Genomic DNA, 24,916 nt, shown 5'->3' on the forward strand with positions numbered 1-24,916 from the left:
TGAAAATGACTCCTAAAAATAAATATTATGAGTCACCATGACTGTGTAAGTCTGTGTAAAACCCTGCCAATGTTGTTCGACACCAACAGTCAGCAATATTCCAGCTGTCACTCTGGTTCGGAAATGACATGGACCAGATGAACCAGTGATTAAAGTCACGACCAACTGATGTATCTGAGGTACAAAGATACAACATGTGATGGACCTCCACCCAACGTCATTCCCTCTTTAGTCATCTCGTATGTTTGCTGTTTAATACAGCACTATTCCAGTTGTAGGAAGGTAGCATGTTTGGTTTGGTTGTTGTTTAACGCCACACTCAGCAATATTACAGCTATATGGCAGCGGTCTGTAAATAATCGAATCTCGACCAGACAAGCCAGTGATCAACATCATAAGCATCAATCTACACAATTTGGGATATGATGACATGTGTCAACCAAGTCAGCAAGCCTGACTGAAGACAAGGTTACTTGGCAAAACTGTTTATTCATTGCTCTTTCAACAAGCACGGGTTACTGGTAAAAAGTAATGTTTTTGAATGAGCATGGACAGGAAGATAAGGTTATATGGAAAACTAAGAATTGAAGAACTTAAAACTGTAACTGAAGAGTGGAAAATGATTCGGTGTGAGGAAACGAAATAGGATTTAATAAATAAATAATGTCATTCAGAATGAAGATGAATTCTAACCCGGACCTTCATGAGTAGAAGGTATTATGTAAATAATCTGGCTTGAACCACACAATCCAGTGAAGTATATCATGAGCAACTAACCACACATGCAGGGTATGAGGACACACAATTTACCAAGTCAACTTTGACACTTAAAACCAGATAGGTTGCTTAAGATCAATTCCAATAAAAATCCCAATGCAACAGAATACCCAACCTTAACTAACCTCAGAAACAGATTCCGTTTGGAGTAAAGGGAAAAATAGCTGTGAAAATTATATGGATAACTGAAAATCAGTGACGACACCTGGGCCCAGTTGTATCAAACTTTAATGACGCATTAGCGTGCCATTAAACGTTCATTAAGTAATGTGTCATTAACTTCTGTTGTACTAAGATTTTAATGACGCTGTGTTGTCCTTAGTGCGTCATTTACTTAATGAAGGTTCTGGGGTATCATTAGAGCGTCATTAACTTCCGAAAAAGTTCACGTTAAATTTCATTTCACTGGATCTCCCTACAGCTATAAAATTACACAGAAATGTAGAATATTAAATTGCCTATCCCATAGTGTAAATTCAAGTGCAAATACTTAGGCTGTATATGTTATCCAGCATTTTGTTATGCGCTAAAAACAGTAAATTCATCTGCTTTTTATCATGCACTGATAAAAGTACTGTGCTACTATATTATTAATTTGGCATGTTTACGGAAAGTGTGAACGGACAAAATACTGTCTGATATCTGAACGACATAAGTATATATTAAATTGGTTTGTGTACTTATGTATAACGCAATCTCAATCTAAAAAAATGACTCGCAATATGTGTTGAAAATGGATTTTCCTCTATGAAGTCAATGACTGTAAATAGGTCATACTATAAAGATAAGGGGGCATCACTCTGCTATGCTTAACACTAAGTCATTGTAACTCAGATCACTTGGAGAGAATTTGCTGTGGATAAGGACACAATATGTTTGTGATGTTTTGTTCACGGAATTATCAAAAACAATGATAGTCGAAACATTTGAGACAAAAGCGCACCTGGCCAATGATTATATGCCATTGTTTTGTTTATAAAACAACATAAACAAATTTAATGAACAAGACAATTCCTTTAAAAATGTGTGCATATACATTTCATGAAATAAATAAATCATTTTGATCTATTTTGTCAGTTTTACTTAGGTGTAAAATACTAAATGTTGATAATGAAATTAGTTTCATGAAAACTTATCTGAACGATGTGCAAATTATACATTAATACAAACAGTGTAATCCGCAGGACAGTGTGATTGTGATACTCTTATTCAATCGACTTCGCCTCAAAGATATTGCCCACTATGTACAACAATAATATTGACATCACTACCGATGACCAATTTCTCATGAAATGGTGGCTTCATGGATATGGGTGCCTACGATTTTCGCGAGGGAACCTTTGTCCATAAATGTATGATGTAAGTAATCAGAAATATTCTGACTATCTACGTGTGATTCTTTGTATTTATTGTTTTCACTGAAACAGCCAGAAATGCTGATAATTGCCAATGTCATTCTCCATGATTTTGTGTCTGGCGAAGTCACACGCTGCACAGAACTTTCGTATGAATATATCAAATTAACTCTATTGTATCTGTTTTTAATTTTCTAGTTCTTGCTACGATACTCTTTCTGTGCATTTTCTAAAAATATTGAGCTAATGCATGCTACGAATAGACGAACTGATGTCTAAAAAATTGAGAAAATGCTGCGCACTATAAAATCTGATTTTTGCTTTATTTATATTTCTAGCAAGCGCTGTGTTATGAGCACAATGTTCCGTTTTCACACCCAATATGTTTAGTTTTTTCTTAGACACTTAGTTTTAGTGACAAAGACCATTTGGAATTTGATTCTAAAATGTATGAGGAATTCAGCGATGCATTTGTCACTACTGAATATGAAATATACATGATGTAATAGGCATCCTATGAGTATGACCGGCCTCAGCGAAACTTGATTTTGTAAACACTATCCAATATGGCGGAAAGCTCACTTCGGCGTTCGTGTTCGTGTATTTTCTAAAACATCCCAATAGATTCTAGGTTTATCGGCGACGTTTCAGAATTATTGAGATGTGTTTCTTCACAGCTGTTGAAATGTTTGTTATTGTTCCGAGGTTTAGCCGTAAAGATGCCATTTTGACAGACGACCGAGAGTAATGCTTACGTGTTTACGTCGGTGAATTGTGGCAAATATTTAGGGGAATCCCCGGATTTAATGAAAATATTTACATTAGGATACTATTAGATAATGATACGCTAATAAGTGTTTGATACAACCGTTTTTAATGTTGCCATTAACTAATGATGCATTAAGGATTTAATATATCATTAGGGTTTAATGTTGCCATTAGTTAATGAAGCAATGATACAACCGGATCCAGGTGTTTGTGAAAAGGGCTAGCATGTCCTGCTCTACTGGTCCATCTGCCATTCCAGTTTGGAAGTATGGGACTGGAAGTATGGAACTGGAAGTATTTTGGAGCTGATGCTAAAGTGATTGATGGACGGGGAAACTGTACAGTTTACTTACATAATTTTGAACTACCACAGATGACTAGAAGTACAGATATCCATGAAATCAACTTACGACAAGCTTATGATAATAGGGGCCCATTTGCCAAATACCTAAATATACCAAAATACATCCCTAACAAAGCAGTGTTCTAAATGAATCAAATGTCCTTCACAGCCCGTCGATTCAAACTTAACAATAACCAGGTCTCATATTGTATCAAGAAAGAATAAACAATGCATATCAATAATAGTGAGAATAAATAATTTATAGGAGTTTATAGGAAATAACCAAACAATATCAATTACAAATGTAGAATTCCCACAGAATATCAATCATAAACAGAAAAAACTTATTAACATCAACCACAAAGAAAAACAGCAAATGCTTATCAACCTTCAGAAAAAAACATGACATGTATTAATCATAAACATGATAAATAGAGTAAAACTAATACATATCCATCATAAACACATACGCATGACACATATTCAAACATGTTACGTGAATGGACCTTTAAATTTCCACAATTTTTAACATCCCGTCAATTTCAAATTTCACTTGGAAATAATCCACTGCATTTAACCTACAAGGGTGATTAGCCTCGTCACGCCGAAGGCCCGGGTTCGATTCCCCACATGGGTACAATGTGTGAAGCCCATTTCTAGTGTCCCCTGCCGTGATATTGCTGGTATATTGCTAAAAGTTGCGTAAAACCATACTCACTCACTCACATGTTATATTTGGGATTACACTTTCTCAGTAAAGAACAGATTCTAGTACTTTTGAGGGTCGAATCCCATCCAGAGTCAGGTACTTAATTACCAGCACACAGTGACCAGTCCTTCTCACAAAACATGCCGATTTCAAATTAAAGCTTAACCATGCTTATCATGCATAACTTGTACCTATGAACATAATCATATCAGACACATCTATTTGTTAAGACTGATATCAAAAGTGTTGTTCTCTTTACCTGAGCATATTCAGCAGACAGATCATCCGCAGTGGTATCCTCCATCTTTGCTTTCAAGTCATATAGAGCAGAGCTCATGTCCTGTAACTGTTGAGACACAAATGCAGTCTGATCACAGGCATAGACCTCCCTGAATGCAACACCACAATCCTCTGCAATACTCTTGTGTTGCGTCTCCTTTAACGCCTTCGTCAGTGACTCTGTCAGGTGAGTTCCAGCTCCATCCAAATTCTTGACAGCATTTTTAAACTCTTCAACACTCTCAAAACATTCCTGTACTTCTTTGCTCAAATGGTCGTTACTATTATTATCGATATGAAAGACTGATCTAGTTTCGGACCCCACAGCAGGCCGGCTACTGGGGAAAAGATGTTTCTTCAAATTTTCCATTTAGACAGACTGGTTACTATTCTTGTTGCTATGAATAAAGTGTACACAATATTGTTTCTTGATGAGGAGATAACATCAACATTGAATGGACAATGTCAAAAATATGTGTAAACTTTGTATAAACACCAAAACTGGTTTTGAAAATATGAAAGATTAGCTTTTGATAGAATCAAGGAAGACACATCAGATTATTAATTTCTTCTGTCCAGCAGGGATGGTACCAAAATAATTAGGAGTTATGGCAATAATTATATTGGTCAGCACTATATGTATTAGACACAAACTTTTATACAGTTCCAGCTGTGATTGAAAGCACTGAACCAGCCAGTGCTATCAGATTGTTCTTCAGCAGTCATACTACGTCCCACTATAGCCAGATAGGGGATGCATCTTCACATGATGCAGCATGATGTAACCCTATGGATACATCCTTACTGTTGTCGTGCTCACTATGAATACAATCTGCAAAACAATAAAATCAAATTTCACAGTGTATCAGATATAACACAAGACAGGCATTGACAGGTATCATTGTAATGTAATCATGGTAATCACTTCAATGATATGGTGTTGGTAATCACCTTATGAAGTAATCCGACTTTATCTGAAGAAAACTGTCTAATACTGTGTAATGTTGTTATGCAACATATAAATCAACTGAACCATATTCAATAACGTATAGGTTAGTCATCATAATATGAAGATAACAATACATAACAATACATAATTGCTTACGAAAAACATATTGCTCCAAAATACAGACCCAAATATTGGTTTGGCTTTGACGGTTGAGCGGCCAAATGTTGTATGAGTCCAAGTGGACATACACGTCTCTAATTCATCTTGAATACGTATATGGAAAGAATATTGTCAGCGTATAATCTTGCTTAGGATGACACACCGTCAAATCTGGTTCTATACTGCTGAGAGAATGACGCACGACACAGTCAATAGAACAAACTTCAGTTGTCGATATATTTGCAGAGAGCATGATGATATTGTTTATCCCTGACATTTTTCAGAGCAGACTAAGTAATGTATTTCGTGTGACGCACTAGCACAACACAGCTGTGGTATACAGAAATCAATAGAAACGCAATTTATACAAAGTCCTGACTCACGCGTTTTATCGATAACGCGAATTCATCACACGATTTCGTGTCTGAACACAGATTACCAATATATCCCCAAATTGCTTAAATGTTGGACAGACTCCATGTCGGTTTAATTATCTTGAAGAAATTGTTTCTGCGGAGGAACTTAGATGAAGTTGAACCATGATCAAATACATACATACGTTTTCAAATGGTAAACATTGGCATACATTTTCGTAAGCTGTCGACATTGAAACCGGAAGTCCACCCCCGCCCCGCATGAGACGGAAGTTGTACAAATGCTCAAGGACACGTTCAAAGTCAAGGTGAAGGTCGTAGAAAATGGCTGATCTGCAAAGAGAGTTTCTGTCAAGCTCTGCTGCTTGGAAAGCATTGCAGGAGACTTACAGTAAAAATGGCTCAAGTATCAGCATGCCGCAGATGTTCAAGCAGGATTCGGACAGATTTAAGAAATACAGGTACATGCATGACAGTATTTGACTCTCAAACAATTTCTATCGATCTCATTTGTATGACATGCATCTCTGCACCTGTCAAAGTGTCATGATTTTTGAACGTTTGAGTTATTACTCTTTCAATTCATCCAATGCATGTATAAATTGCTTCAGCTTATATACTTTTTTGGTTAATTTTCATTTCTGTGAAGTTTTAGATCCAATTAAAGGTATTCTTAGATACTGTTAAACATTAAAAGTAGATTTTACTTTCAACATTTGGCCATACTATGAATGACTTTGCAAAAAAGTCGCCTTCTTGACTTAGCATTTTGTCTTTCCTAAGTCCACTGTGGACATATGTTATGGAGTTTGTACAATGATAAACGTGTAGAGTTTGTGTGTTTAAGCTACATAGATTTACCTTTATGATACACATAGCATGGATTTACCTATGATTCCGAGCTTACTACCCTTGACTATACCCTTTTCATACAAACTTTGCAATACCCATAATTATGGATATTATTATTAGGATTATTGTAGTTTTCTTAATTATCCTTAACCAAAGATATTTTCAAGTTTTTTTCGATGCAACATGAAATCTTGTTCACTGGCCATTTTTTCAGTAAAATGCAAGTCACCTCTTAAAAGCAATAATGTCAGTCATACAAATCACTTAAACACCATGACAGGGCAAATTTTAAATTTAAGCATGGACATTTTGTTGACACACTTCAGATGTAATGCTGACTATATGCATCCGAGTAGATCTAGAAAAATCCATGTGTGGGGCTACTCTTATGCAACATTTTTATCATGATTATGGGATGGCCAAAATAATTTCTGAAGTCAAATGTTGACAATGTCCATGGTTTGATTTCTTAAACCCTTCTGGCAAATTGTTATCAACATGATTATGATTGCAATATTTGAACAATAACTTTAAGGCTGGAAGATCTATATTAACTGAAACTTTAACCCCTCTCAGTGGATATTATGGTACAGCCCACTCCAAAGCATGCACTGGACATCAGTGTCATAGCAAGAAGTTTATAAAATATGGCTTGTGATCTATTATGTTCTGATATGATGAATTGCCTGTTAAGCTTGTTTCATGCATATTCATTAAAATTTGATACAGGGAAGTAAATTAGATTGTCAGCTGACATCCTGCTAATGCTGGTCATAGAGTAACTTATGATACATCCTCCTTATGCTCTTTATATTCATATCTGAAATTTGATACCTGTGTTATTACTATATATTGTACTTCAAGGAGACGTCCAAGATTCATGATGAATTTCATGTGCCAACTTTGTTATATTATTCTTTGTTTTTTCTATTCATGATCTGTTATGTGGATTAATATTTAAGTAATAAATAAGAAGATGATAATAACTATAAGTAGCTCCTTTGACTTTCCGTGGTGTTTTTTAATTTCAGTGGAATCACCGATCTGTTATGTTTTCAAAGTGTTTGCCCTTTTTTTCCCAGTCAGACTTAGTGTTTGTTTTCTTTTCTGTTAAGCCTAATTAAAATATGAATGTCGAATTGAGCACATCCATTTTGGAGAAATACCAATGGACATTCCCAAATTGAAATGATAAAATTTCCAATTCATAATATTCCTCCATGTTCATGACCTAGTAGTGTGACTTGTATTTCACTGATTACAGTACAGTAACAATGCTTAAATTGACCTTTTTTCAATGCATGCAGTGTTAAAATTCACAAATACACTAAATTAGTTTGAAATACTAATTAAATTCTTAACCAGACGTAAAAGTATGGTCAGCCATTCTGTAAACCAAGATATGAAGAAGCTGCCAGTTTGTCAATTATAACCACCAAATCCACATTTAATTCAGAAGGCAACAGTGCTGAAGACCCTTTTTATATACAAATGGAAGTCATGAAATCATGAAAAAAATTATTTTTGAAAATGTTCCTTCAAAATGTTTCCATGAAATTGTGTATCTATTTAATGACTGATTGCTGTGAACATAATGCACCATTTTAATTTCAGCATTACTCTAGGAACCAAAGAAGGGGATCTCCTTTTGGACTTTTCCAAGAACTTGATTAATGATGAAGTCTTTCAACAACTTCTGCAGTTGGTAAGATCTTTAAAGTAATCTGAACATGCTTACGTAATGAGGACATTTGCAGAAATGATTTCACATGAAATTATTATGACTGTCTTATGTTCTGTGACATCAGATTGAGGTAAGAAAGAAAGCTGATATCCATGTTTTTCAATTCTGTTTAATTAATCAACATGTTCTACAGGTGAAATCAATTAAGCTTCTTAACACGTTGATTGCCTATCACGAGTATACTCGTAGTATCAACTCTGGAGTTATCTTGTAGTGGTAAAATGGTATTTTGAAACATGTTTCACATGTTGGCAAAATAGGTACAAGAAATAAACGTCTGCTGGCATTCTTTGTTACCGCCAGGAGACAATTGCTTCTTGTGCCTGTTTTGCCAACATGTGAAACTTGTTTCAAAATACCATTGATGTAGCTACAAGATAACTCGAAGTGGCTAATTCGGTCAGACATTGATACCACGAGTATACACGTGGTGGCAGTCAACGTGTTAAAATGGCATTTAGAAGTTGGTTTGATGAAGAGCTCCATGCTCCAATGACTTGCTATGACCTTGAAGATGACCTTGATCGTAAACATTACCACTTTCTAAAGGGCAGTTTATTCATAGTATTAGTAATGTCATCACACTGTATATCAACCTCTTCAAGTGTGTAAACTCAAATATCCTTCCTGAATATATTCCATTTGCGCATAATGTAGTGTATCACTTGCTTGATAGCGGTGTTAGCATCTACACTGAAATGTCACATCTACTGCAGTAAAGAAGTTGTCAATCCATAAAACCTGTTCCTCTAAATCAATTAAATGTAGTGTGTTAAAAGTGTCACATTACAACATTTGTTACCAGCCTGTTATATCTACAGTAGATAATAAAGTGACATCATGATACTTGAAGTGATGCCATCAGACTGGAAGTGGAATGGTTGTGATGAGACTTGAAGTAATGTCATTAGATATCATTAGACTGGATCTGTTGTCATTAGACTGGATTTGATGTCATTAGACTGGAAGTGATGTGATCAGACAGGGAGGGACATGATAAACTGGAAGTGATGTGATTAGATGTGATTAGACTGCAAGTGATGTCATTTGACTGGAAGTGATGTCATTAGACAGCGAGGGACTTGATGAGACTGGGAAGTGAGGTCATTAGATGTCATCAGACTAGAATGGTTGTGAAAAACTGGAAGTGATGTCATTAGATGTCATTAGACTGGAAGTGATGTCATTATACTGGAAGTGATATCATTAGACTGGAAATGATGTCATTAGACAAGGCAGGACGTGAAGAAACTGGGAAGTGAGGTCATTAGATGTCATTTGACTGGAAGTGATGTCATTAAACTTGAAGTGATGTCATCAGACTGGAATAGTTGTGAAGAAACTGGAAGTGATGTCATTAGATATCATTAGACTGGATTTGATGTTATTAGACTGTAAGTGATGTCATTAGACTTGAAGTGATGTCATTAGACAGGGAGGGATGTGATGAAACATGGAAATGAGGTCATAAGATGTCATTAGACTGGAAGTGATGTGATGAGACTGGGAAGTGATGTCATTAGATATCGTTAGATTGGAAGTGATGTCATTAGACAGGGAGGGACGTGATGAAACTGGACGTGATGTGATTAGATGTCATTAGACTGGATTTGATGTCATTAGACTCGAAGTGATGTCATACTGGAAGTGATGTCATTAGGGAGGGACGTGATGAGACTGGTAAGTGATGTCATTAGATGTCGTTAGACTGGAAGTGATGTCATTAGACTGGAAGTGATGTCATTAGACTGGAAATGATGTCATTAGACAAGGAGGGACGTGAAGAAACTGGGAAGTGAGGTCATTGGAAGTGATGTCATTAGACTGGAAGTGAGGTCATTAGATGTCATTAGACTGGAAGTGATGTCATTTGACTGGAAGTGATGTCATTAGACAGGGAGGGATGTGATGAAACATGGAAATGAGGTCATAAGATGTCATTAGACTGGAAGTGATTTCATCAGACTGGAATGGTTGTGAAGAAACTGGAAGTGATGTCATTAGATATCATTAGACTGGATTTGATGTTACTAGACTCGAAGTGATGTCATTATACTGGAAGTGATGTCATTAGGGAGGGACGTGATGAGACTGGGAAGTGATGTCATTAGATGTCGTTAGACTGGAAGTGATGTCATTAGACTTGAAGTGATGTCATTAGGGAGGGACGTGATGAAACTGGACGTGATGTGATTAGATGTCATTAGACTGGATTTGATGTCATTAGACTCGAAGTGATGTCATTATACTGGAAGTGATGTCATTAGGGAGGGACGTGATGAGACTGGGAAGTGATGTCATTAGATGTCGTTAGACTGGAAGTGATGTCATTAGACTTGAAGTGATGTCATTTGACTGGAAGTGATGTCATTAGACAGGGAGGGACGTGATGAAACTGGGAAGTGAGGTCATTAGATGTTATTAGACTGGAAGTGATGTCATTAGACTTGAAGTGATGTCATTTGACTTGAAGTGATGTCATTAGACAGGGAGGGATGTGATGAAACTGGAAGTGATGTCATTAGATGTCATAAGACTGGAAGTGATGTCATTAGACAGTGAAGGATGTGATGAAACTGGGAAGTTAGGTCATTAGATGTCATTAGACTGGAAGTGATGTCATTACACTGGAAGTGATGCCATTTGACTTGAAGTGATGTCATCAGACTGGAATGGTTGTGAATAAACTGGAAGTGATGTCATTAGATATCATCAGACTGGATTTGATGTTATTAGACTGTAAATGATGTCATTAGACTTGAAGTGATGTCATTTGACTGGAAGTGATGTCATAAGACAGGGAGGGACGTGATGAAACTGGGAAGTGAGGTCATTAGATGTTATTATACTGGAAGTGATGTCATTAGACTGGAAGAGATGTTATTAGACTTGAAGTGATGTCATCAGACTGGAATGGTTGTGAAGAAACTGGAAGTGATGTCATTAGATGTCATTAGACTGGAATTGATGTCATTAGACAGGGAGGGACGTGATGAAACTGGACGTTAGAAGTGATCAGATGTCATCAGACTGGAATTGTGAAAAACTGGAAGTGATTTCATTAGACTGGAAGTGATGTCATTAGACTGGAAATGATGTCATTAGACCGGGAGGGACGTGATGAAACTGGGAAGTGAGGTCATTAGATGTCATTAGACTGGAATGGTTGTGAAGAAGCTGGAAGTGATGTCATTATACTGGAAGTGATGTCATTAGGGAGGGACGTGATGAAACTGGAAGTGATTAGATGTCATTTGACTGGAACTGATGTGATTAGATGTCATTTGACTGGAACTGATGTCATCAGACTGGAAGTGATGTGATTAGGTTAAAAGTTTTGCTATTTGAGAATTCAAAACTTAATGTTAATGTTGTTGTTATATTAGCACAACATATTGATTGTCTATGAATGCTCAAGACGATGTCTGTTTCCTAGGCGCGAGATCGACAAGTGGAGAAAATGAGAACTGCCATGTTCGGTGGGGAGAAGATCAACTTCACCGAGAACAGGGCAGTCTTGCACATCGCTCTCCGAAACAGATCCAACACACCAATCATGGTGGATGGCAAAGATGTGAGTTGACTTGAAAATCCTGTGAAACAACACCATTTGTTTTAAAGATTTCATCAAAGTACTTTTGACAGGGATTCCAGCACTATGTTGGAAACCATCTTTTAGTGGCAGTAAAACAATCCTACAGGGTTTGAGATGTCGTAGTCTAAACATGATTCAAATTATTTATGAAGTTTAATTTGATTTGACTTTCCACTCACATTCTTAGATTTGAAGGGGAGGTGGGGTAGCCTAGTGGTTAAAGCGTTCGCTCGTCATGCCGAAGACCTGGGTTCGATTTCCCACATGGGTACAATGTGTGTATCCCATTTCTGGTGTCCCCGTCGTGATTTTGCTGAAAACGGCTTAAAAGCGATTCTTAAGATTCCATGGCAAAATAGGTTCCCATTAGAAGCTCATTGGGGATTGGTTGTCTACTGTGGCTGCATTGTAAGATGTGGTAAAACTCAAAGGCATGCATCCCTTCGTCTGTCATCCCACTGTTGCATCGCTGTGATGACATGGATATATACGAAAACTAAGTCTTGTTCCACGACCCATCTTAATGTAAAGATTTTCATAAGTCCCACACTTTAACATTAGCTTATGACAGTTACTGTGCTAAGATAACTTTATGAAATGTGGACATGTTGAAAAAGCAATAAATCCATCCACAGCAGTCGCCCTCCTTTTGTGCCTTTTTAACCATGGTAACAGTTATTGTGATCATTTTCAGGTGATGCCTGAGGTGAATGCAGTGTTGAAGCACATGCGTGAGTTTACCACCGAGGTGATCTCTGGCCAGTGGAAGGGCTACACAGGGAAGTCTATCACTGATGTGGTCAACATTGGCATTGGTGGATCGGATCTGGTGAGGCTTGGATAGAACACTCTTCCTATACTTTGTCTGAGACCGTTTCTTTGTTGTTTAACACTGCACTCAGCAATATTCTAGCTATGTGACAACAGTGTGTAAATAATCTGTTATAAAGGGAGACTGACCCATGAAGATCTGGGTTAGAATTGGTCTTCAGTAACCCATGCTAGTCATAAGAGGTGACAGGATCCCGTCAGATTTGCTGATTTTGTTTCTTCATGTTATGTATCCTAATTGCATAGATCTAAGCTCATGCTGCTGATCACTGGATTGTCTGGTCCTGATTCAATTATTTACAGACCGTTGTCATTTACTGTAAACGTATTATATTTCGCGCAGGTTTTATTTTCGCGCTTTTTGCGCAAAACATTTTAGCGCGAAAAATTATACACTGCGAATAAAACTGTCATTCATTCAGTCTAGCCACGCTCGCCCCTGAGTTGTTACCATAACACATCACGTTTGAAGACAGAAATCAACGGGAATTTTAAAATGACGACTGATCATACTTAACTGTCGATGTAATGGATTTCCCAAAACATAATTAAATAATGAGCCAAATCCCATTGCCGAATTAGCAAAAACAGCAATGTGTGTTGTGGCGGCCATGGAAATTGGTCACATGACATGGTTTGATACAAAACAGATTACCCGTGAAACGACTCGGAAAGAAATAATACAGCAGTATTTTATTTATTCATTAAGATTTTATTCACCAGTACATCATGAAGTGAATAGTCACTAACACTCAATCATCTCATTCACAACAACCCGGCTTGTTTGAAATCACAAAGAGCTTCATATACAGTATAAGTTAATTCGTCAAATCGTAGAATTCGGAACATAAGACTGATGTGTTTTTCATCTCTTCCGGGAGTAAACGGATTAACGGTACTGTGTACTAGTATATCGCACAGATAGGGATTTCCTGTGAGTAAGCAATAAACGCCGCCTGACAGGTTAAGCCACTCTGTTTGTTTTCACTGCTATTAGTGGCGGCCAAAGAGATAGCTGGCAGTTCCGGCAATTACTGATTGCGTGAATAATTGACCGCGCGATGTAGTCTAAACTGTCAATTCCGCGCAAATTGCACCACGCGAAAATAAGTACGTTTACAGTATGTATTACTATAGTTATGATGATGTCATGACTTGTATGTTTATAGAAAACGTATTCATAAGCAATTACAAATGTGTTGGCTTGGAAGGAAATAGTTTTAGCATAGCTTAAATTTGAACAATACAGTTTTTAGTTCCTGATATTGTAGTTTCTGTGTCTGTGTCTCCATTTCATTGTTTCCATGTCAGTGACACTATAAGATCTATGCTTATGTCGAAGGTAATACGGTCTGATGTATGCCTCTTACAGGCCTACCAAAGAAAACTTTCCCACTGTGCAGAAAAGCCCACATTAATCGTGGAAATAGCAACATTAACGCATTACCTCGCTACTGAAACAGTAAAAACGGCAACGAAAAACTATGAAACTGCAACGTTTTTATATCAGCGAACTTTTGACCTTTATTGAGCATGCGCATTACGATCCGGGCTTCTTTTCAATTTCCGAGCAACAGTGAATCGCCTCGTGTAGAAAAAATATTAAATATGAATTAAATATTAAATACGAATGGAAAATAAACTTAACAAGTGTGCACACAAGTATCATGATGATAAATGCCAAATAACACAACAGAAATACTTAAAAAGGATTGTAACTTTTGTCCAAGCTGGAAAATGTCAACATGCGGTCGAGACTTCCTCTTCCATGTGCGCATGCGCAAAATCGAAGTTGCGGGCTCCTCGTTTTATGATGCAGTGTTAGCGATTTAAAGTTGCCGTTTTTACTGTTTCAGTAGCGAGGTATTATGTTTATGTTGCTATTTCCACGATTAATGTGAGCTTTTCTGCGTTTTTCTGCACAGTGGGAAAGTTTTCTTTGGTAGGCCTGTCTTAGGCGAGGGATGACACTGCTACAAAAAGGCGTACATCAGACCATATTACCTGAGGGAGAAGTTTACAACGTATTTATCATACCGCCATGTTAAATGTACAAAGTATCATTTTATTTTGTTTTGAAGATCGATAAGCTCGCTACCGACTATATGACATGTAAACCAAATGGCCTCTGCCTCTTGCCTGGATTTTAAAATCTGTGAAACATGTTCTGACAAGCTTAAAACTGCTATAAAAATGGTTAATAGTTTAAATTCAGTGTGCAAACGATTTAATGTATAAATAGTTTAAATAAAGCAGTGAAACTCGGTGAAATAAATGTCTACGTCCTGAACTCAAAAACAGCTAATGTGACGTTTTTCTAACTCCGTGCATGGCATGCATCTTATTATGACATCATATGATTGTTACGATACATCTGCTCTGCTGAGAGTTTGGCGGTGATCGTGGCAGTGGGTAGTTGCCACCCTCTTTGGAGGAATGACACAGAAACTTGTCAAAGCATCATTGACCAATGAAATTAAAGTATTTTACATAAAGGTATGATAATAGTAATTAAGCTCCTGGCTCCTTTTAACAAGTCCTGGTTTCAAAACACCATTACTGAATATTAAATATTCAGCACTCACCTTTAGACATGACTCTTATTATCATGGATGACTTTGTGATTTTGCAATGGAGGAAAGTATATGTGGTTGTGGTAGGATTGACCTGTAAGTGATGTTATTTATGTCCAGGGTCCCTTGATGGCCTATGAGGCTCTGAAGCCATTTAAGATCGGCCCCAATGTCCACTTCGTGTCCAACATTGATGGTACTCACCTGAGTGAAACTGTCCAGAAACTGAACCCAGAAACAACTCTGTTCATCATCGCCTCCAAGGTAAGCTGCATCCTCTGTGTACTGGCTATTACTCAGTTAAAGCGATCGTAAATACTGTTCCTCAAAGTAGACTTGTGACAGTTGTAGCACTCATGTTCCTTTGTACAATGACACCCGTCTCTACCTCAGTTGAAGCAATCGTAACTACTGTACTTTAACATAGACTTACGACAGTCGTAGTGCTAAGGTTGCTTTGTACAATGTTGCCTGTCTGTTCCTCAGTCAAAGCGATTATTACAACTTTACCTTACCATAGACTTTCGACAGTTGTGGTGCTCATTTTGCTTTGCCAAGTGATGCCCAGCTGTTCCTGAGAAATTGATCTTAACTACTGTACCTTAACGTAGACTTAAGAGTCGTAGCACTAAGGTTGCTTTTCACAAAGACACCCAGCTGTTCCTCAGTTAAAGCGATCATAACTACTGTACTTTACCATAGACTTACAACGGCCATAGTGCTAAGGTTGACACTGAGCTGTTTATCAGTTAAGGTGATCGTAACTCCTGTACCTTATCATAGACTTACGACAGTCGTAGTGCTAAGGTTGTTTTGTACAATGGTACACAGCTGTTCGTCAGTTAAGGTGATCGTAACTCCTGTACCTTATCATAGACTTACGACAGTCGTAGTGCTAAGGTTGTTTTGTACAATGGCACCCAGCTGATCACCGGTTAAGGTGATCGTAACTCCTGTACCTTATCATAGACTTACGACAGTCGTAGTGCTAAGGTTGTTTTGTACAATGGCACCCAGCTGATCACCGGTTAAGGTGATCGTAACTCCTGTACCTTATCATAGACTTACGACAGCCGTAGTGCTAAGGTTGTTTTGTACAATGGTACACAGCTGTTCGTCAGTTAAGGTGATCATAACTCCTGTACCTTATCACAGACTTACGACAGTCGTAGTGCTAAGGTTGTTTTGTACAATGGCACCCAGCTGATCACCGGTTAAGGTGATCGTAACTCCTGTACCTTATCATAGACTTACGACAGTCGTAGTGCTAAGGTTGTTGTGTACAATGGCACCCAGCTGTTCGTTAGTTAAAGTGATCATAACTACCATAACTTACCATAGATTTCCGACAGTTGTAGAGCTCAGGTTGCTTTGAACAATAGCATCCAGCTGTTGCCTCTCCTCCTCCTCCTCCCTCCCCATTATACATGGTACAGGGCTAGGTTTCAGTTTTAGTTTCAGTCAGGCTGCAGTATCGATAACAACTTTTGTTACAGGGCTACTGCTGCCTCTTCAACTGATAACGGGAGGTTGGGTGGCCTAGTGGTTAAAGTGTTTGCTTGTCATGCCAGGCCCTGGGTTTTATTCCCCACATAGGTACAATGTTTGAAGCCCACTGAGATATTGCTGGAATGTTGATAAAATTGGCGCTAACCTAAACTCACTCACTTCATCAGATTGTTGGTTTGTGAGACTCTCAGACTTATTACATGCCATTGTTCTCTAATGATGTGGATCAAAGTTCAGGACTCTGGTTTACAGGAATAGTTTCCAGGATTAGACTTGAGCACTTGTTCACTAAACCAAGACTACTGAAAATGAAGTGAACGACTAGATTTTTGTCTCTAAAAAATGTTATACAAAGTGTAAAACATAAACCACTCATTGATAATGAACTGTGAAAAAGTTTGATTTGATTTAATCTTGAATAACAGTTTGCAGAATAGCCACTGGCCCGCTAGCCCTTGTCTACTAAAAATCCAGTCAGGCCAGTAGATCTCTACAGTCCAACTGGCAAGTGAATTTTCATGGGGTCATTTTGTAAATATATCACTCTCGAGGACTTGTTAAGTTGTAATACTCTTTAAATCATGTAGGATTATGGCCTGATAAACTTGTTCATCATATTAGCAGCTTAATGATGAAACCCGTGTCATGACGACAATATCTTATTCTCATCTATTTTTGTAATCTTTTGCTTAGTTTCTACATTCAAATTTCGGACTAGAAAATTATTTTGTGGGCTAGTAACTTTCAGGCATAGCTAGCCTGACTGGCTTGAAAATTTGGAAGCTATGCCTGTAGCGTTAACCAACATTTACTGTCTCTGTTTTCCAGACCTTCACCACCCAGGAGACCATCACCAACGCCACCTCCGCCAAACTATGGTTCCTGGCAACAGCCAAAGACGTAATAAGATACAAAATCATACAGAATATCAAAACTTTAAAACTCGTATCAGATGATTTGGAGATTAACATACTGTGTTGGAAAATCAGAGGTATAGCGGAATTATAATAGCTCTAAATTTCATTTAAGACCGAACATGTAGCATGAAGTTTTAAATAAAAACTTTAGAGCTATTATAATTTCGTTATATACCTCTGATTTTCCAACACAGTACGTTAATCTCCATTCTACCATAACAGTGTTATTAATATTAAAACAAATACATAGTGTGTTGGAAAATCAGAGGTATATAACGTGATTATATACCTCTGAATGACTATGGATTAACCAAACACAATCCAGTGTTTACGGAAGTCATGGTAGAATGATCATTATATAATTGATGTGAAAGTGTTTCATTGATAAACTGATAACAGTCATGGTTATCTCCCAGTTGACAGTCAGTCAGGTGACAGACACCCAGTTGACAGACACCCAGTTGACAGTCAGTTGAGAGGCACCCAGTTGACAGACACCCAGTTGACAGTCAGTTGACAGTCAGTTGACAGACATCTAGTTGACAGACATCTAGTTGACAGACAGTCAGTTGACAGACACCTAGTTGACAGACAGTCAGTTGACAGACACCCAGTTGACAGTCAGTCGACAGACACCCAGTTGACAGACACCCAGTTGACAGACACCCAGTTGAAAGACAGTCAGTTGACAGACAGTCAGTTGACAGACACCCAGTTGACAGACAGTCAGTTGACAGACACCCAGTTGACAGACAGTCAGTTGACAGACCCCCAGTTGACAGACCCCCAGTTGACAGTCATTTGACAGACACCCAGTTGACAGACAGTCAGTTGACAGACAGTTGACAGACACCCAGTTGACAGTCAGTTGACAGACAGTCAGTTGACAGACACCCAGTTGACAGACACCCAGTTAACAAACACCCAGTTGACAGACAGTCAGTTGACAGACACCCAGTTGACAGTCAGTTAACAGACACCCAGTTGACAGTCAGTTAACAGACAATCAGTTGACAGACAGTCAGTTGACAGACCCCCAGTTGACAGTCAGTTGACAGTCAGGTGACAGACACCCAGTTGACAGACACCCAGTTGACAGACAGTCAGTTGACAGTCAGTTGACAGACACCCAGTTGACAGACACCCAGTTGACAGACACCCAGTTGACAGTCAGTTGACACACCCAGTTGACAGTCAGGTGACAGACACCCAGTTGACAGACACCCAGTTAACAGACACCCAGTCGACAGACAGTCAGTTGACAGACACCCAGTTGACAGACAGTCAGTTGACAGACACCCAGTTGACAGACACCCAGTTGACAGACACTCAGTTGACAGACAGTCAGTTGACAGACACCCAGTTGACAGAAACCCAGATAACAGACAGTCAGTTGACAGACAGTCAGTTGACAGACACTGAACTAGAAGGGTAATTTGGGTAACACCTACGGGTATAATGGAACAGTCCACTGTCTTGTGAGTAGAGTAGGGCGAGCCTGAAACAGGTTCGTTACTGAGATATGAATAGTATTTAGGTGCACATTTTTCTTTCACATGGATATAAGATTTAAATGATGCAACAGAGTCGCAATTTCTAAAAGCTAAGGGAATATTATTCCACATATTAACTGCTGATGGAATAAAAGATAATGTTGAGTACCTCTGTCTTGTACATGGTTGGCTAAAATTATTCGAGTTTTTTAACTCGTAACTTGCCTACAGGTAGGAGCAAATCCTGAAGAAAAACTGGTGTTCTATTTAGTAGGAACTTTAATTTCTGAAATGCTCCAATCATCTTAGATGTATTTCGACAATGTTTTCAATATGATGCCACTGACTCCCATTAGACGAGAAGGTTAAACCCAAATGTTTATGAAAATCAACTGTTTTTATATTGCAGCAATCAAAATTAAAATTATTGTCTTTTCAGCCATCTTTCAAAGTAAATATTATAGCTCCAGTTATATTTTTCTTGTGTTTTTATTTGGACTATTCCATTATAATGAGTAGGTAACAGGCAGTAGCTAACCTGTGCATCGAACCATAAATCTTGTTGTTTTAAGGCGTCTGCGAACTGCCTGTCTGCGTAATGGGAGGACACCATAGTCACACTCTTGAGACTCTGGGTTAGGATTTGTCGCCAGCTGGTTGTAAAAGATGTTTGCTGATTGTGCTTCGTTATAAGCCAGTGCTCACATGATTTCAATAGACCTGTGAAGATCTGGCTTCAAACTGGTCTTCAGTAACCCATGCTTGTCGTAAGAGGCGACTAACGGGATCAGGTGGTCAGGCACGCTGATTTAGTTGACACATGTCATCGTATCCCAATTGCGTAGATTGATGCTCAAATAGTTGATCACTGGACTGTCTGGTCCAGTGTCGACTATTTACAGACTGAGATCATGTAGCTGTAATATTGCTGCTTCTCAAGAGTCGCGTTAAAAGAATGGTGGATTATATGCAGGATTGTAATCTACTTCTCTATCTTAAAAGAATTTGCTTATTTTGTTTCCAGGAAAAAGCTGTGTCTAAACACTTCGTAGCCCTCTCTACAAATGGGGTAAGAATTTTTCCTTGCAATAAGTAAAAGCCACAATTGATAGGACTAGTGACCATGCCAGCGTTAGATTAAAGGTTCACATAGCCTTTTAAAGCCTGGAAGGTGAACATTTTAACCAAAAAAAGCCCTAAATTCATTGAAGCCTTTAAAAGGCGCTAGTTGCCAGTTATATGCCCTTAATAGGTCCTAAATTTAGCAAAACTTGTCAAGTTGTGATTTTACAGAATTTCGTACGTACAAAATACCAAATTTGAGGCTGATACTTTGATACTACTTCATATCCATATTTGCCAAGTAGTGACACATTAAAAGAGAGAATTGAATTTGTTTTTAAATACTAATATTGATGTATCAGCCCATTGTGAGTTTTCATGATACAATATGATGCACAATATTCTGTCTTCTGTATCGATACTAGATGACATGCTTGTTAAAATAGATTTCTTGCTACTCTTTCAATGACCCCCCGGGGTAGCCTAATGGTTAAAGCGTTGGCTCGTCACGCCGAAGACCCTGGTTCGAATCCCCACATGGATACAATGTGTGAAGCCCATTTCTGGTGTCCCCCGCCGTGATGTTTGCTGGAATATTGCTAAAAGCGGCGTAAAACCAAAATCAGTCAGTCAGTCAGTTCAATGACCCCCCAGTGTTTTGTGTCAGCTAAATTTGAAAACTGAGTTGTAATTAGCATTTCAAATTCACTACTTAAAGTAGCTGCTACACACCTGTCTATAAATGACTTTTCCTTCAGAAATTGATCTATAATATTTAAAGTCGAGAAGTTTTATGTAATTATTTTATTATAATTGGATATTTATATAGTGCACATAGTGCATGCTCAAGACGCTGGTAGTTTTTCCCTCGATCATTGGATGTCAATCTCAAAGGCACATCTTATTATCAATCTCAACTCCCTGGGGAGCATACAACTCTTGCAGCCACTAGGCGCACCGAGTTATTGCGGCTTTCCCATCCGTATGAGGTAATCTACCATAAATATGCTAAAACGTGATATTTGTGTTGTTGCACCCCAAATGTCATATCAATGAAGCAATTGTACATCATATTGTTTATCGACTGGCATTATGAACTTCTAACATACACATGCAAATATGTGGAACATTTTGCATCCAATCTAGCTTATTGGTAAATGTATCATATCTTAAGTGACCTATGTAACATTTTGGTTGTCACATATTCAAACTGTTCATGATTTTATTTTAGCCCAAAGTGAAGGATTTCGGAATTGATGAGAAGAACATGTTTGAATTCTGGGACGTAAGTATGAAAATATACAGTAAACTATGTCTATAGCTAACACTCTTATAAAGAGCTGACGGATATACCAAACTGAGTTATATTTTGCCGCGACCTCTTGCTGTATGTTTAATCAAAATGCAAATCACATACTATGGTTATAACTAACTAAACTTGGTCCTTTTGAGTTTGTTATGGCCGTAGCTAATTATCCCCCGCCGCGCTTTTAGCGCGAAGCTGGAGATATAGTATTAGGCTCCGTCTGTCCGTACGAATTGGAATATCTTAAGAACTGTTGACTAGATTCTTTTCATATTTGGTACCTAGGTTCATTATAGTAGAAGAAAGGTCCCAGTCAGGTTTGGTGACTTTGACCTTCATTTCAAGGTCACAAGGGGACTTTAACGTTTTACTCTTGTCAGTGAGATATCTCAAGAACCGTTTGATAGATTTTTTTTCATATTCAACACCAAGCGTTATCTAGGGAAGGCGCAGGGCCCAGTCAATTTTGGTGACCTTCACTTAATTTTCAAGGTCATCGTGACACTTTGAAGATTTCAGCATATTAACCTGCATGTTATGCTTATCAGCAAGATACCTCAAGAACCATTCACTGGATTTTCTGCATATTCAACACCAAACGTTATCTAGGGAAGGCGCAAAGCCCAGTCGATTTTGGTGACCTTCACTTAATTTTCAAGGTCACAAAGACACTTTGAAGATTTCAGCATGTAAAATTGCATGCTGAGATAGTCAGCAAGATATCTCAAGAACGATTCACTGGACTTTCTTCATATTTGACACCAAGCTTAAAGGGCAAGTGTACACGAAAATTAACCTTTTTGTCTTGCACTTTTTCATCATAAAAAGTGTTTATCAAGTAGTTTTATATCCAAACACGTACATATATCAGAAGTAACTAATTTATTTTTTGCGTTATATCAATTCATATTTTCAACATTTACCGAGAATTCTATGTCCACAATAAACACACCATGGCTTATGTCCCTTGGAAATGACGTCATTGGTGCCCAAACGATAAACGAATGACGTCGTTAGACCTTATTAGACCCATTTCACGTGGTGCAGGTATAGGTGTGGTTCTTGTGTCTCGATCGCGCAGGCTACTGTTTTAATCCACCTGTTGCCCAGCCCGCCAGCTGGCTATGTGGTCAGTTCTACACTGTAATGACGCGTTGCTGTTTTGAAAAAGTATACATTGTACTAAATGTGTTACCACGTAACCAAATTGTATAACATTCAACCTGAGTCGGTCAGCCTTTTCAACAGTATCGTTTTTCACAAAAATTAAACGTGCACTACATCTAGCTTGCCATCTGTGAATGTGCGGCATTCTACGCTTGTTACTAAAATTCCTACTTAAATCGCACAATATGTCCCTCCTCTTCCACCTTCACTTTGATATCGATACCATATCCAAATACATCACGCATGAAAAATGCAATTTGCAGTTTTGAACTCTGTTTGAAATTCGTTTTTCTATGATAGATGTATCATCCGCTTTATTATCCAAATATACTGAAAATTACATGCATCGTGAAATCTCGCCAGTTTTGACACATTACTAAATCACCATTTACTGCGTTTTCGCGTAATTTATAGTATGTCTTAATTCAAATGTCAAATTTTACTGGGAGAACTCAATAAAAGAAAAAGATGTATCATTGTGATCAGCGGTAGTTTTGTTGTTGTATGATCAAATCACCAATGCTCGTTCTGAAGCATTGTCGATGAACCGAGAATCGCTGAGAATGTTAAAGAAAATACGCAAAACACCAAAGCCATATTACAGAGTGTTTATAAAATCACGTCACATGTATGTTGGTTATGTTTAGCCCATAAAATCAATAAAATTGTATAGTTCAACATCATCTCCCTGACATCGAATCCCTGAATTCCACATACAGTTCAAAATAAACTGGCAAGTGGACTTTGTCACCAATTGAAGTGTTTCAGTGAAATCAGCGAAATATATCAGATGCAGCTGGGAAAGGACCACATGTATGAAATGTAAACAAAGCCAATCTCAGATTTTACACTGTGTATCCGTCAGCCCGACTTGTTGCCTGGTCATTAGATTTAGAACATACATGGAAAGGTATCGTGAGCAAGCGATAGTTAAATAAAATAGGTGTATTCTTGTGATTTTCTAGATTCATCACAACATATATTACAGTTTCTGAAAGCGTGGACGCCATGATTGACGCCAACTCACGCTGCAACGATGACGGTACCTCTCTTTAATTTCTGACTATTTCCCTTGGTCACAATGAAAACAAAAAGAAAATAACAACTAGGAGACTGACAAAATTTTCGGACTACTTACATGTCACATTTATGCATATACGTTGCTTGAAACAACGAAAATGTCTTCGAAAACTTCGTGACTCGTGTCAGTGAACGCCATTTTGAAAAAAGTCGCCTCCCCGATAGTGATGTCATCACGGACGTCAACATTGTTATACACATTTGGTATTTTTACTGAGGTGAGGTTATGAATGAAAATACACACGATCAATCTGTCCTGCTGCTTACATTGTCTATTCTTATGCTTCTTTCGAATTTTCACAAACTTTTTTCACGTGATTAATTTCAGTATAATTTATCTTGGGACTAGACAGGAGACCAGTTTAAAATCAAGTGGCACCAATTACGTCATAATCAAAGGGCGGTAACTCTGGCCTGTTTTAGCTCTGCAAACAAAGGCCTCATATTGGCGTAACATATCAGCACTTATTTTGTGGGTTATACTTACATTGTAAGAAAAATAAGTGTATATTTTCAAACATTGGTATTAACTAATTAAAACAGTTCACTTTGATTCACATAAGAATAAATGTGATTTATTCGTGTACAGTTCCCCTTTAAGTTTACCCATGAAGGCGCAGGGCCCAGTCAATTTTGGTGTCCTTCACATAATTTTCAAGGTCACTGCGATACTCTGAAGATTTCAGCATGTTAACCTGAATTCACTGGATTTTCTTCATAGACTTTCAAGACTTCCCTTGAATGTTTTTCAATAAGCAATTTCTTTAGTACCATTTTTTTGCATATTTCATACACTATGACATTCATATCAAGGTCAAAGTCAGTATTGAAATATTTGTGTGTTTGAACAACTAAAGAGCAAGATATCAAGAGAGGTTGACTGGTCATGTTTTTGTTGACAGTTAAGTTCATCTTAAACTTTCATTACTTTTTAAGTTTGATTTGATAATTTGTGGCGGGGGATTATGTCACCTTAGTGACAATGCTTGTTGTACTTTTGTATTGTGAGTCACATATGTCATGTTTTTGTGCATGGTTAGCATACATTTCTCCAAAAACAAGGCTTGTTCATAG

The 24,916-nt window shown here is 37.9% G+C and overlaps 2 protein-coding genes across 4 annotated transcripts in view; one reads left to right on the plus strand and one right to left on the minus strand.

The window, feature by feature from the left end:
* The window catches only part of LOC124282928, a 17,938-nt gene extending 11,930 nt beyond the window's left edge, over positions 1 to 6,008 (minus strand). The window contains exons 1-2 of one of the 3 annotated variants that reach the window (XM_046718979.1): positions 5,926 to 6,008; positions 4,212 to 5,063 (exon numbers count right to left, since the gene is read on the minus strand). In XM_046718979.1, coding sequence (XP_046574935.1) covers positions 4,212 to 4,601 — 390 coding nt within the window. In that variant the 5' untranslated portion in view covers positions 4,602 to 5,063; positions 5,926 to 6,008. Of the gene's footprint in view, positions 1 to 4,211; positions 5,064 to 5,364; positions 5,494 to 5,898 lie in introns of those variants that run through there. The other 2 variants (XM_046718978.1, XM_046718977.1) reach the window with 2 other exon arrangements.
* The window catches only part of LOC124282929 (glucose-6-phosphate isomerase-like), a 33,147-nt gene continuing 14,236 nt past the window's right edge, over positions 6,006 to 24,916 (plus strand). The window contains exons 1-8 of the mRNA XM_046718980.1: positions 6,006 to 6,174; positions 8,180 to 8,270; positions 11,746 to 11,883; positions 12,599 to 12,733; positions 15,429 to 15,572; positions 17,646 to 17,717; positions 20,252 to 20,296; positions 21,521 to 21,574. Of these exons, the coding sequence (XP_046574936.1) occupies positions 6,038 to 6,174; positions 8,180 to 8,270; positions 11,746 to 11,883; positions 12,599 to 12,733; positions 15,429 to 15,572; positions 17,646 to 17,717; positions 20,252 to 20,296; positions 21,521 to 21,574 (816 nt within the window). The 5' untranslated portion in view covers positions 6,006 to 6,037. The remainder of the gene's footprint in view (positions 6,175 to 8,179; positions 8,271 to 11,745; positions 11,884 to 12,598; positions 12,734 to 15,428; positions 15,573 to 17,645; positions 17,718 to 20,251; positions 20,297 to 21,520; positions 21,575 to 24,916) is intronic.

The sequence above is a fragment of the Haliotis rubra genome, unplaced genomic scaffold, assembly GCF_003918875.1.
Source record: "Haliotis rubra isolate DU_JTF1 unplaced genomic scaffold, ASM391887v1 Scf307, whole genome shotgun sequence".
NCBI classification, from domain to species: Eukaryota; Metazoa; Mollusca; class Gastropoda; order Lepetellida; family Haliotidae; genus Haliotis; species Haliotis rubra.